Here is a 13,671-nt window from a genome sequence, read left to right on the forward strand (position 1 = left end):
TGACGCGGCCGTGGCTGGGGCACGGGGCAGCGGGGGGCACCAACCCCGGGGGGGGAGGGGGGATTTGGGGGTGGGTCCCGGTGCCACCCCCATGGCACAAGGAGCTGGGACGGTGCTGAGCATGGCAGTGCCTTTGTTCAGGATGGCACCTGGGGTGATGCCCCCCCTCCCAGTATATGGGTTGGGGGTCCACTGCTGCCCCTGGCTGGGCTGTGCTGTCTGCATCCCCCCTCCCCCGGGGGTGCCTGGGCGGGGGGGGGGGGGGGGGGCTGGGAATGGCTTTGCCCTGGGGGGGGGCTACTGCTGCCCTAGCTGGTCCCTGGTACGAAGCAGGGGGGCCAGCAGCCCCCCTGTGCTGACACCCGTCAGTCTGCAATGAGAGCTCGGCGCAGCTGCAGCTTCTTGGCAAGCTCCTCCGCCATGCCTGGGCCTGGGGGGGGCACTGCCTGGCAGGGGACCCCGGCAGCTGGGCCCCCTCCCACCCCCCCCAGCCGCTGACCCCAGAGGAACCACCGTGCTCACTGCCCTCTTCCCTGCCAGCCAGTGACAGCACCCAGGCATCTGGATCCTGCCCCCCCCCATTTCCCCCATCCCCAGCGCTGGGACCCAGGCACCTGGGACCCCCTCACCGTGATCGTGGGGTGGCAGCGGGGCTGGGGGAGGCAGGCCGGGGCACGGAGCTCTGGGGGTCTCGCTCACCTACAGAGAAGGTCAGAGGTCTACATGGGGACACACTCCCTGCCTCAGTTTCCCCCAGCCCAGCTGGCCTCGCCCTGCTCATTCATGTAGGTCCGCTCCTCTGAGATGGCCCCAAATGGGGGGGGGGTCCTCCGAGCCCCCCCGGGGGCTGCAGTACAGGGTGATGGGGGCTCAGGAACAGCTTCAGCACATGGGGGCAGCTGAGCGGGGGCACGGGGGGCAGCCAAGGGGGCTCACACACACCTCCCCCCGCCCCGGGTCTTCTCCCTGTTCTCACCATCTGTCTCTACGAACTCGCAGAGTGGGGCGGGGGGTGTCACGGACCCCCTGCCTGCCCCTGACACTCCCAGCCCCCCCAGACCTCCGTGCCAGGCTGTGACACCCCGGCAGTGATGCCCACCCCCAATCCCATCTGGCAGGTGCCCCCCAGCCACCGCTACCACTGCCACCGCCGTCCTGCCAGACCCCCGACCCTGCTGAGCCCCCGGAGCCCCCCATGCCCCCCAACCCGGGGGCTGTGCTCCCGCTGCGGGGGCTGCAGGCTGACCCCAGCCGTGCCACCCTGGCCATGCTGGTCCCCAGTACATCCCAGTGAGAACGAAGCCCCCCCCGCCCATCCCCTGGCCCACCCGACTCACTGGGGCAGCGGTGGTTCGGGGGTCCTGGGGGAGGTGGTGGGGGTCCCGGGGGTGGCCTTGCGGTCCCACTCCACCCCCTCCGGGAGCTGGAAGACGTGGCCGGGCAGCAGCGCATCGGGGGGGGGGGCAGCACCACCGGGACCCCCCCCCCTCGGGGCCAGCACCCTGTGCCCACCTCCGCCATGGTCAGGATGAGTCCCCGCCACACCTGCGCCTCCCAGCTCGCCGTCTGCGGGGGGGACACCCAATGGCACGCGAGGGTGGCTTGTCTCCTGCACCCTCTGTGTGTCCGCAGCCTTTCCCTCATGCCCCCCTCCCCCGCCTCTGCATCCCCCTAAGCCTGCCCCCTGCCCCCATAACCCTGTCCCCGCTTCTGCATCCCCTGTACCCCCGAATCCTGCCTCCTGTGCCCCCCAGTGTCCCCTCAGTCCCCAAACCCTGCACCCTGCACCCCCCCACGCCACTGTATCCCCCTGAGCTGCCAAGCCCTGACCCCCCCAACCTGCACATCCCCACCCGTGCCCTCCACCGTGTCCCCAGCCCCCTCTGTCCCCCAACACCCACCCAACACTGCCCCCCCCCCGGTCCCCTCCACGTCCGTCCGCTACCCTGCGCCCCCAGCGTCCCCCGGTGCCGGTGTCCGTCAGTCGTCGTCCCCCGCCCCGTGTGTGTGTCGCCTCCCCCGGTGCCGGTCCACCCCCCCAACATGTGTGTGTGCCCACTCCCCCCCGGCCCCCGGTGCCGGGTCCCTCCCCCCCCCCCCCCCGTGTGTGTGTGTCGCCCCCCCGATACCGGTGTCCCCCCCCGCTCCGATGTGCGTGTGTGTCGCCCCCCCGGTTCCGGTGTGCCGCCCCCCTCGATTCCGGTGTCCCCCGTCCCCCCCCCCCCGATGTGTGTGTGTGTCGCCCCCCCGGTGCCGGTGTCGCTCCCCCAGGCGGGGCGGGGCGCGCGGGGCCGCCCCATCACGTGGCGCCGCCGCGCGCACCGGGGAGGCGGGAGCGGCGCGAGCGCAGCATGGCAGGTAGGGGCGGGGGGCACCGGGCACGCACGGGCACCCCCCGGCCGGGGACGCGCGCACCGTGCGCGCACACGCACACATGCGCGCGCACCGCGCCCCCGCCGCCCCCCCGGGGTACGCGCCCCCGCGCACATGCACCTGCGCGCGCGCGCCTCCCGCACACACGTGTGGCCCCGCGCGTGCTCACAGCCACGCGCACGCGGGGCACGGGCACGCGGGACCCTGGGCGCGCGCCGGGCCCGGGACCCCGCGGGTGGGGACAGCCCCGCCCCCCCGCCCCCCCCCCCCGCCCCCCCCCCCCCCCCGGGCTCCCGGCGTCGGGGGACACGCGGGGCTGGGGGGACGAGCCCCTGTCCTCTGTGTGCCCTGGCCCCCAGCCGTGGCCCCACGGCCCCATGTCTCACAGCCCCCATGTCCCACACCCATGTCCCCTTGTCCTTTGTCATCATGTCCCTGTGTCCTCACACCGCTGCATCTCCCCCCCGCCCCTGGCAGTGTACCCCATCCCCCTGTCCCTGTGCTCACCCCCTGCTGTGACCCTGTGTCCCCTCTGTGTCCCTGCATGCTTGTGCCCCAACATCCCCATGGCATCATCTTCATGCCCCCGTGTCCCTGTGCAGCCCTGTCCCGGTGTCCCCACCTGCAGGCAGACATGAGGGGGACACACCCAAGGGTGCTCTTGGGGGGACACCCAGGGGTGCTGCCCCCAGGGAGGACCCCACATGGCATGTGTCCCCCCCGCAGCGCTGGTGGCCACGTCCCCCGGCGGGGATGAGTGCCTGGAGGAGGACGAGGACGAGCTGGAGCCGGGGCTGGACGAGGCGGAGGCCGAGCCGGAGGCCGGGAGTGGGGCCAAGGTGGCAGGGGACACCCGGGGCGCCGTGCTCACCCGCCGCGGCATCACCCTCCGCGTCCTGCTCCGCGACGGGCTCCTCGAGCCGGCCCGTGGCGTCCTCTCCATCTACTACCTGGTGAGCCTGACCGGCGCGGGGACACAGCGTGGGGATTGGGTTGGGGGACAGCGCACAGGGGACAGGGATGGGGGACAGGGCACAGGGGTGGGGGACATGGGACAGGGAGGGGGGACAGGGCACAGGGATGGGGGACAGGGATGGGGAAGAGAGATGGAGGACAGGGTGCAGGGACAGGGGACGGGGGACAGGGGTGGGGCATAGGGCATGGGGACGGGGCACAGGGCACTGGTGGGTGCCCCCCCCGGCTCACCCCACACTCCCCAGGGCAAGAAGTTCGTGGGGGACCTGGGGGCGGACGGGACCATCACGTGGCAGGAGACGGGGCAGGTCTTCAACTCGCCCAGCGCCTGGGCCACCCACTGCAAGCGCCTGGTGAACCCCGCCAAGAAGTCGGGGTGCGGGTGGGCGTCCGTGCGCTACAAGGGCCAGAAGCTGGACCAGTACAAAGCTGCGTGGCTGCGCAAGCACCAGCCCAACGTGCCGCCTGCCGAGGAGGTGGGTGGGCTGCCCCCCCCAGCCCCCTGCCAGGGACCCCCAGTGTGGGTGGCAGGATGGGTGCCAGCCCTGTGCTGCCGGCAGAGCCTGGCCAGTGAGGGCGAGGAGGAGGAGATGCCTGAGGATGAAGAGGAGGAGGCGACGAGGGAGGGTCGGGCGCCTGTGCCGGAGCTGGCGGTTACCAAAAAGCTGGAGGAGAGGAGCAAGAAACAACAATGCAAGAGCCTGGCGGAGCCGGCGGGGATGGGTAAGGTGGCACGGGGGTCCCGCGGGACCCCAGGCAGCTCGGCGGCGGTGACGGGGCATTGTGCTTCGCAGATCACGGCCCCCCGGCGAAGCGGTTGGAGAGCAAACCCCGGGTGCCCGTCCGCTACTGCACCCTGGGCACCCGTGACTCGGCCAGGTAGGGTGTGACAGGGACCCCAGCCCCACGGGTGCCACCCACAGGCACAGGAGGGGCTGGGGGCAGCGGTGGCAGAGGGGTTGCGGCTCTTCCAGGAGCCCCCAGACCCTGGTGGAGGTGACATCGTTCGCCGCCATCAACAAGTTCCAGCCCTTCAACGTGGCCATTTCCAGCAACGTCCTGCTGCTCCTGGTGCGTCCCCTCCCCGGGGAGGGGAGGACAGGCTGGGACAGCTCTAATGGCACTGGGGACACCTGCAGGGAGGGGGAGTCATCCTGTGCCCCCCCCCCCGTCCCCGTGTCACTTCGGGGCCAAACTGTTGATTTTAACCTTTTCCTTTAGGACTTCCATAGCCACCTGACGCGGAGCGAAGTGGTGGGCTACCTGGGGGGGCGGTGGGACACCAACACACAATGTAGGTAGCGGGGTGGGGGGGTCCCCCCTTGCCCAGCCCACAGCAGAGCCACCCACCCCTGTGCCCGCCCCCCCGCAGTGCTGACGGTGCTGCGAGCCTTCCCGTGCCGGACCCGCCTGGGCGATGCCGAAGCTGCCGGTGCCGTGGAGGAGGAGGTAAAGCAGCGCCGGGGGGTGTGGGGTGTGGGGGTCCCGGGGGACCCGTCCCCACGGCACCTGCCCACCCCAGATCTGCCAGAGCCTGTTCCTGCGGGGGCTGTCGCTGGTGGGCTGGTACCACAGCCACCCCTTCGGCCCCGCACTGCCCTCCCTGCACGACATCGACGCGCAGATGGATTACCAGCTCAAGCTGCAGGGCAGCGGCAACAGCTTCCAGCCCTGCCTGGCTCTCATCTGCGGTAAGCGCCCGGTCCCCACCATGCCGGGGGTGCTGGGGCTGCGGCCCCCCTGTGTCAGCCCCACCTCTCCCTCCCAGGACCCTACTATCATGGCAACCCCGGCGTGGAGTCCAAAATCGCACCCTTCTGGGTGATGCCGCCGCCAGAGGTGGGTGGCTGCCGGTCCCGCGGGGCAGGTATTTGGGGTGGGGGTGGCCCCAGTGCCGTGGGGTGACCCCTCTGCGCCGCTCCTCTGTCCTCCAGCAACGGCCCAACGACTACGGCATCCCCATGGATGTGGAGGTGGCTTACATCCAGGATGGATTCCTCACCAACGACGTCCTGCAGGAGATGGTGAGTGTGGGGTGGGGGCCCCGAAAACCCCGTCCAGCCCAGCAAGGACCCCGGCCCCATTGGGGGCTGGCTGAGCTTCTGCCACCCATCATCCCCCTCCTGCCCTTAGCCCCAGTGACGGTGACAATCCCTCCTCCATCCCCACGGTGCTGCCGAGGTCTGGGTGCCGGGCGGGAGGCACGTGCCCAGGCTCGGGGCAGCCCCGGTGCCTGCAGCCCCTCTCTTCCCCCCCACCCCAGACGCTGCTGGTGGAGTTTTATAAGGGAGCCCCCGACCTGGTGAAGTTCCAGGAGCTGTGGAGTCAGGATCAAACCTACCTGGACAAGCTAAAGGTGAGCAGGGGTCTTCCTCCGCTGGGCTTGGGGGGAGGGGGGCTGGAGCTGGAGCTTGAGCTGTGGCCACCCCGGTGTGTTAATTAACCGGGCTGCGTCCCCATCTCAGGGCTCCCTGGCATCCCGCACCCCCAAAGACCAGAGCTTCACCCACGTCCTGGAGCAGATCTACAGCCTCCTCAAGCTCAGCAGCTGAGGGGCTGGGAGCCCCCCCTTCGGTTCGGACCAGGTGCCTTCCCAGCAGCCAGGGCTCGGCTCGGCAGCCCCCCCCCCCAGCCCCAGGGGCTCACCCAGCCCTGGCGTGGGGCAGCACTGCGGGGACACCGCATCGCCTGCTGCTACAGGGGACTCGCCCGAGGGGTCCCGGGACCCCGCTGGCTCCTGCCCTGCCCCCACGGGGCAGCGGTGGAGGGGAGGGTGGTGGTGGTGGTGGGAGTCTCGGCTGTTAAGTTGTTTGTGGAAGTGGTAGTTGATTAAAGAGCAGTTCCTGAGAGGCGGCCGGCGTGCGGCTCTGCTGGCTCGGGGACATCTTGCTGGGATGGTGCCAGTGGCCTCATGGGCTGCAGTCACCATCCAGCTGCCTGTTCTGGGGGGCTGAACCAGGGGGACATTGATCCAGGGCTGCTCCTCCAGCCCACTGTGCCCCCCCGCAGCCCCGTCTCGCAGCCACAGAGGACGCAGTCATTAGAAAGAAGAAAACATTTAATACTTTCATTCAGAGATACAAGTCGAGATTTGTGGGTCATCTTTTTTTTCCCCTAAAAACCAGGAGAAACCATTACAAAAACCCCAAACCATCTAGCAGGTTGTCCCAACTGACAAAACGCATTTCAATCCACCTGAGCAGGAGCCAGTGTTCCCAGGATGTGACCCCTGTCCCCACTGGGAAGGGGACAAAGGTGAGGGCCCTGGGGGCACTGGTCCCTTGGGCTCCCTGTGCTGTTGGGATCAAGGGGGGAGCTGCCTTGTGCCCCCCCCAGTCTGGGACTGGGGTCACTGGTCAGCCCGCTCGGAGCACAGTGTGGCAGGGGACTGGACACACATTGACATGCACGGTTAAAATCATTAAAAAAGGGCTGTGGAACTGTGACGGGAGCCGGGAACAGCAGGGACAGGGATGTGCTGCAGCATGGGCCTGGTGCGGAGCTGGGGCTCAGCCCCCGGCCAGGTGAGGAGGAGGAGAGATGCTGGAGCCCGGCCAAGGCTGAGGAAGAGGGAAAGAAACCACTTTTCTAGCAAGGAAAACCACGGAGTCAAGAGAGATGGGGCGAGCGCTGCTGCTGCTGGACCCCACCCTGACCCTCACAATAAGGAAGATGCAGGGATGCTTGGGGCTGGCAGAAGTGGTGCTGAGATGTATGATACCTTTTCCCACCAAACACAGTGGCCGAGGGGCACGTTGCCCACCCCCCCCAGGAGGGTGGCTGTGGGGCAGAGACAGGGGGCACAGCAAAGGCACGTGAGGATCAGCCGAGCTCCAGTCCCACAGCCACGATCCCTGGTCCTGTGGCACGGGGTGCTGGTGGCTCCCTGGGGATGGTGCAGAGCCTCAGAGAGGAGACACAACCTACTGTGCCCCATGGTGGGCAGACCCTGGGCTGCGGCCCAGCTCCCACCACCCCCAAATTATCCCCCAACTCTGACAGACTCGGTGTAGAGTTTGTAGTAGGAAAAGCCCAAGGTCCAGATGCAACCTGGCCTAAAATACTTAAAAATCAAGGGCAGAAGGGAGCAGCCACCCCCTGTGGAGCTGAGCTCTGCAGGGAGGGGGCACAGGGCCAACAGCAGGCAGGGGACATCCTTGCTGTGTCCCTCTGGGGCAGGCAGGGACTGCACAGAGCCCCCGACAGGGCTCAGCACCCGCACCGCGGGGCTGGCTTAGTGTTTGATGGGTGGTGTAGTGTTGCTGTGCCACAGCATCCCTCCCTGGAGCCCCCAGGAGCGAAAGAGCCAGGTCCTGCATCGGTGCTGGGCTGTAGGGAGGCTGGGCACCCGTGGGGGAGGGGTAGTGTCAAGGTCTCACCCCTTGGTGATGCTGGGGGTTGCTTTGTCCCCTGCCACTGTGCCACATGTCTCCGTGCGCTGATGCTCAGCGTGAAGGACGCATCCTGGCTCTCCCACCTGGCTCATCCGGATGCTTGACCCAAAGGAAAAACAAAAACTGGACAGGGAGAGGCCTGTGACAATCGTACAGCCCGGGGGGGGGGGACACCTGGCAGGGCGCGCAAAGTACCGAAGTTCAAGCACCAGAAGGACAAAAAAAAAAAAAAAAAATTAATTAAAATAACCAAATTCAAGGGGCTGGGGGGGGCCATTTGACCCTTCTGGCTTGTTCCCTGGTGGCAATCTCGCCCCGAGGTGATGCAGAGATAGCACGGCCCCACTGCCGAGGGCGGGCCGGTGTCGGGATGGAGGTGGAATGGAGCTCGGCCCGCGCCGGGAGCGGGGACAGAAGCCATGCCGTTCACTGAGGTAGCGGAACCAGCACTTCCACGTAGTTGAGGGGGAAGAAGCCCGACTGGCCATTGATCATGCCCTCGTACCAGTTCTCGTCGATCTGGTTGGTGAGGGTGATGACGTCCCCTTCCTTGAAGCCCAGCTCACCGTCGTTCTCAGGTTCGAAGTCGTAGAGAGCCTTGCAGCAGGGCTGGTCCAGGGGGGCTGTGGGGAGAGGCGAGGGGCAGAGGTGAGCCGGACCCCCACACACCATCCCCTCAAGCCCCCAGCTCCGCCGATGCCAGGGATTCCTGCCGGGGATCAGCGGCTCCGCCAGGGCCGGGCTCCCACAGCTGGTTTCACAGCCCAGCTCTGCCCTGCGCGGGGAAACTGCCCCTTCGCCCTGCCCGGCGCTGCTAGAGCACTAACTCAGCACGAACCCCTCACCGGCTTTCAGCCCACAAGCTCCTCTGCTGTCTTGCTCCAACCACCTCCTTCGTGACCTTCTCCCAGAGCAGCCCCCTGCCCCCAGCCCCCCATCCTGCCTGCTCCTGCTCCGAGCTGTTCCCACCGCCACGAGACCACCACGCTGGAAACCAGGCGGCGAAAAGCCGTGTTTGTCCCCAGAGATGAGGGAAGCTGCTGGGTCAGACATGAGGACATGGAGGACCACCCCGGGGGTCCCTCTGCTTTACAGGGGTCACCTTGACTCTGTGGGCGACGGGAGGGAGAGGACTACCCCTGCCTCCCTGAGCACAGAGCTTCAATTAGCAGCCCCCCTGCCCCCCCCCCCAAAAAAATGGGGAGAAACCCAGTCTTCTTCCCCCATCTCAGCTCCACGATTTAAGCATCAGACTTTCTGACTGCAAAAGGGATTTTTTTGTAGCCGGGAAAGCTGCTGCTTGCTCTGTCTTTGTGCTAACGTTTTGGGATGAGCAGGCACTCGGCTTTGCACCTGCAGGGATCCTGCTGGAAGGGGACCAGGCGAATACAGACCACCAGGGTCTGCAGGGCCCCCGCTCCCCTCCCCGTTGCCCTGTGGCTCTGCACTAGCACTCTCCCAACCAGGGCAAGGGGAACGGCACGACCAGCAGCCAGCACATCTGCTCTGCTGAATACCCACAGCAAGAAAGGACCAAGCATGAGAAGAGAACTCTGAAAACACCGAAAGCGGCAGCCAAGCAGATTCACGGTTTTGAAACAACTCCCCAAAATACCAGGCTGGTCCCACCACTGTGGCTCTTTCCCTATACCAGGCTCCTCAAGTCCTCCTGCCTCCTTGCTGCGCCACCACGAGCTTTCCCCACCGCAACGGCTCTGAGCCACAGACCCAGCCTGGCCTTGGGACCCCAAGGGGTCCCTTCAGCAGGAACGCTGACCCACGGACCCCACGTCATCCCAGGAACCCATCCGAGGCTCCCTGCTGCCCAGCTGGGACCACCAAACCTGCTCAGCATGCTGAGGCTCTGCCTGCTCCCCCCAGCCCTCAGCAGCAGGGTATGAGGGGCAGCACGAGTAGGGGTGGGAGAGATCCAGGCTGGGTGCTTGGAACAAGAGTGGGGTAATCCTCAAGGTGTCTGATGCCTCATGGAAAAGCATCTGATCACTGTGGCCTCACGCAGGACATGCCTGTGTGATGGTAGCTGCTACAGCTCCTCCGGGTGAGTGACGACCCCAGCTTTGGCGTGGTAAATACCAGTATAGCGTGGCTGTTTTAATTTGGGGCTTAGCTTAAGGCTTAGCTTAGCTTAGCTGTTCTGCTGGCCAGGCTCAGCACGGAGGTATTAGCGGCTCCAAGCAGCAGCATCACGGAAGGAGAAGCGAGGAGGGATGGGGAGAGATGGTCACACATCATGCAGTGCAGAGGGAGGAAACTCACGGATACTCCTGACGGAGGCCCGGGACGGCTTGTCGGATCGGAAAGAGGAGGAAGCTGCTTCCAAACAAAAAGAGACATGCTTAAACCAACGTGAACTGGAGAGAGGGAAAGGTAGGGCCCAAAGGGAGGATCTGTGAGGAGAAACAGGGCAGCCCACATGCTGTGTTAGAAACCTGCCTGCCTCGCTGGGACCAGGGAGGGACAAATGCAGCATGATGGAAGACAGGGAGGGAGCGAGAGATGATTCATTTTTGCTGTCTGCCACTGCTGGCACTGACCGGGCACCACACGCCAAGTGGCCTGGGCTGCAGACCCCGCTGGGACATCCCCAAGCCAATATAACAAAGGCTGCTGAGCCCCAAGAGAAAACAGCCCAAGTCTAGAGGCATTTCTGACGTTTTTCAGAGCCACCAGCTCGTGCAGGCACATCCAGCACACCAGAAACATCACTTCCAGGCAGAGCAGCTCCCCTCCAGCCCCAAGAGGCTGCTCCAGAGGCACCCGTGTGCGCACGCAGGGGACAACTTTACCTGAGACTTTGGGGGTAGGATTGCAAGAGAAGCCCCCGTTAGATTGGTCAGTGTCTCCAAAGTCGTATGTCTCCCTGGGTTTGGGCTTGTACTCCCGCTTGGGACGTGAGGAGGCCTCCCTCATTCTGGAGGAAGGAAAAGAAATGTGGATAAAGTGAAATGTGAAACAGAATATGATATCAACGTGGTATCTATCCTCCTCAGTGGCCATGCAAAGTTGCAAATTGGTTTGTTGCCAAGAATCTGCACAACACACTGCACTGGGGTGTTCTGAAGATGGATCTTGCCCAGGGTTTGGGACCTTGCCCTTGGAGAGGGCCACATGCCCCAGGCTTCGCTAAGGCATCCCAGGCAGTTCAGGCCAGCAGAGGACACCCGTGCTGCAGTTTGAAAGCTCACACTTGGCAGGATCCTCCCAGTTCTTCTTAATTCAAACCAGACCCAGCACCCACTCAGCAGTTTCTTCCACAAGGGAAGAACAGCAGTGCAGCATTGCCAAATTGCCCCAAGAAGCGGAGAGGCTGCCCTGGCTCTGTCCAAGCCACCCTGTGCCAGGTTGAGGAAAGCACGTCCCCGGCTCTGCAGGGCAGCCCCAGATGCAACAAAGCCATCTCTCCTTCCTTGGCCGGGGCTTGGGAAGACGCTTGCTCAGGTTTGACAGAGCAGCAAGAAGAACGACTGTGCGAGTCATGGCAGTCGTGTGAAACAGCTCACTCGGTATTTCAACAGCACCCCTGTGTTTCTTGGCACCTTGGCAGCAACCACACATTCCCCACGGCTGCTGCAGAGGTCAGGCACTCGAGGAGAGGCAGGGAGAGGAGCAAGACCGGGCAGCTCTCTGGCTCTCCCTGCTCTGGTGTGCCAGACGCCTGTCTGCCTTTCACCAACTCCTGTGGCTCAGAACTCCAGAGCACAGGTGGCGGGATCTGCCAGGAGACCACCATGCAGGGAGGAGGGAGAGCAGGGCTTGCTGGAAAACAAGGGTTCTGGTGGGGAGCTCACAGAGCCTGCCTTTAACAAGGTGATGGAGGTGTTCTTCCACTGGCCTGTGGCCACCACATCGTCCCACCACGTTACATTCACCTCCTGGTCTTCAGAACTACTGGGAGCCCTGGACAGGGCCACGACCACGGCCACTGCCCAGGTACGCTCCTTAACCACAGCTGAAGCTCATGGCACAGAGACTCTAGGCTAGGCAGTTCCAGGTGACACAGGGTGACAGCTGAGCCATCTGCTCCAATAGCACGATGCAACTTCTGACTCGATCCCGGGTCTGGCCACGAGGCACTTCGTGGGGGGCACTCCCACGCTCAGCACCCCCAGTGCCAGGAGCTGTGAGCCCTGCCATGAAGGGGATCCCACCCTCCTTCAGCCCTGCCGAATTCACCTCCAGCCGCGCCGGGAGCAGCGCCCCCGGATTCAGGCAGGGCTCAGCCCAGCAGAGGCGAGCTGCCCGTGGTGCAAGCACGGAGGTTTTGTTTCAAATGCCAGAATGTGCCCATCACTGAAAGCACGTTGTGCAGCTGGCATCGCTCCCTCCAGCCCAGAGGAGGTCTGTATTGAAGCTCTAGCGACTGCAGCTTTACCACCAGAGGACTGATTGAGGGGGAGAGTCAGGTATTTACAGACAAGCGTCACAGGGAGAGCTTGTGGCTGTGAAAACTGAGAGTGCCTTCAGCACCCTGGGACTCACCTGCGTTTGAGTTTTTCCGCAAGCTCATCCAGGATCTGCACTGCCTGCCTGTGGTAGTCCAGCTGGGCGTCCACCAAGGCTGAGAGCTGGCTCACCTGCTCGATCTGCGAGAATCACACCAAGGTGGGATGAATGGCTCTCCCCAGCTGAGAACAGGAGACTCCTGCATTGCGCATGGGGGCTGAGACCATACCGGGGAATGTGTACGAAGGGCAACTTCCCTGGGGAGATGAGGAGAAGGCTTGGGATTTCAGACACCAGAGGTCGGGCACTGGCTGAGCTCAGCAGGACAGAGGGCACCTCCTACCGCACTCTGGGCTTTGCTAGCTGTTCAAATCCTCCCCAAGTAAGCTGCATTACCTGCCCAAACTCTCTCGCACCAACACACTGAGAAGAGACCCACCTGGTACAAGCCACAGCCTCTCCTCTGGCCAAGGGCTTGATCAGGAATGAGAGACTACAGAAAGGATAAGAGGCCTGCCAAGCCACGTGCTGGGCGCTCAGATCTGGGTTTTCAGAGAGCAAAACCACACTTGCAAGAACAAGAGTGGAAATCAGCGTCTAACTTCTGCGTCCCTCAAGAGATTCCACCCTCGTGTACACAGGAACATGCAACCCACCCGGCAGCTCGCAGCCCGGGGCAGAGGAGCCCCATGCACTCACATCAGTTTCTAGGAGGTTGTGCATACTGGTCTCTGCTACTTCCTTGGACTCTTCAAATTTCTCCATGGCCTGTCGAAGTTCCTCATCGGGGATTTTGCCCTGTCGTTTCTTCTTGTAGTCAAAGTCCAAGCGTCTGCCTTCCAGCTTCTTGAGATGGTGCTGGGAAGAAGACGGTTATGAACAGTAAAGGAAAAGAAGGAAAAGCCAGAGACTGGCAGCAGCCAAGCTCTCCCGCTGGGAAGGCAGCTCTAGTTACAGGCCAACTTCATTCGCTTCAGAAACCTGATCTCGGAGCACACACGTCTGTGGCTCCCACCTTTGTTCAGACTCCGGAGAGGCTCCAGGATGTGATGGAGAGCTGCATGGCAGGGCTGCTGCGAGGCGGCAGGGAGGAGTGGACCATCCGGACTCAGTCTGGCAGAGGATTACTGCTGCAGAGGCTTATTACTAAGAAAAAACCCTCAACAAATTGGCACGGTGATGTGACTTCACCCCCTTCTAGCCAAGAGCTGGAGGAAAACACTGCAGGAAGCAGCCTGGGTCTGTTCCCCTACGCAAGCCTTTCGGCAAGATGAAGAGCTGGCCCACTACTTTCAGCTCCCCAGGAGCAACAGGGATCTCTGGAAATCAGGAACTGGGATGCAGGTTCTGCACACTGCATCCCCTGACTGCTTAGGGCAGAGCTGCTTAAATCAGCGCTATGGCAGCCTGCAGAATTGGAGTACAGGTAAGTACTAGTACTTAACAGCAGTTGGCGGTTATTTTA

General features: G+C 64.0%; 2 protein-coding genes across 6 annotated transcripts in view; one reads left to right on the top strand and one right to left on the bottom strand.

Annotated features, from left to right (window-relative positions):
- The first annotated feature begins 2,293 nt into the window (after nt 1–2,293).
- MPND (MPN domain containing) lies at nt 2,294–7,978 on the top strand. 3 transcript variants are annotated; one of them, XM_037385065.1, is made up of 13 exons: nt 2,294–2,358; nt 3,100–3,326; nt 3,594–3,824; nt 3,909–4,071; nt 4,143–4,227; nt 4,323–4,419; nt 4,570–4,642; nt 4,721–4,797; nt 4,871–5,039; nt 5,117–5,187; nt 5,283–5,372; nt 5,612–5,704; nt 5,814–7,978. In XM_037385065.1, the coding sequence occupies exons 1-13, from the start codon at nt 2,352–2,354 to the stop codon at nt 5,898–5,900; spliced, it is 1,470 nt and encodes a 489-aa protein (XP_037240962.1). In that variant the 5' UTR covers nt 2,294–2,351; the 3' UTR covers nt 5,901–7,978. The 3 variants fall into 3 exon arrangements, with proteins under 3 accessions (XP_037240962.1, XP_037240963.1, XP_037240964.1); XM_037385066.1 differs by having other exon boundaries at nt 4,880–5,039; XM_037385067.1 differs by lacking the exons at nt 5,612–5,704; nt 5,814–7,978 and adding an exon at nt 5,482–5,597.
- SH3GL1 (SH3 domain containing GRB2 like 1, endophilin A2) overlaps nt 6,389–13,671 on the bottom strand; it is a 29,834-nt gene continuing 22,551 nt past the window's right edge. Inside the window, exons 6-10 of one of the 3 annotated variants that reach the window (XM_037385068.1) lie at nt 12,906–13,064; nt 12,243–12,346; nt 10,550–10,674; nt 10,020–10,076; nt 6,389–8,365 (exon numbers count right to left, since the gene is read on the bottom strand). In XM_037385068.1, the coding sequence (XP_037240965.1) occupies nt 8,169–8,365; nt 10,020–10,076; nt 10,550–10,674; nt 12,243–12,346; nt 12,906–13,064 (642 nt within the window). In that variant the 3' untranslated portion in view covers nt 6,389–8,168. The remainder of the gene's footprint in view (nt 8,366–10,019; nt 10,077–10,549; nt 10,675–12,242; nt 12,347–12,905; nt 13,065–13,671) is intronic. The other 2 variants (XM_037385069.1, XM_037385070.1) reach the window with 2 other exon arrangements.

This window comes from Falco rusticolus, chromosome 4 (assembly GCF_015220075.1).
Source record: "Falco rusticolus isolate bFalRus1 chromosome 4, bFalRus1.pri, whole genome shotgun sequence".
NCBI classification, from domain to species: domain Eukaryota; kingdom Metazoa; phylum Chordata; class Aves; order Falconiformes; family Falconidae; genus Falco; species Falco rusticolus.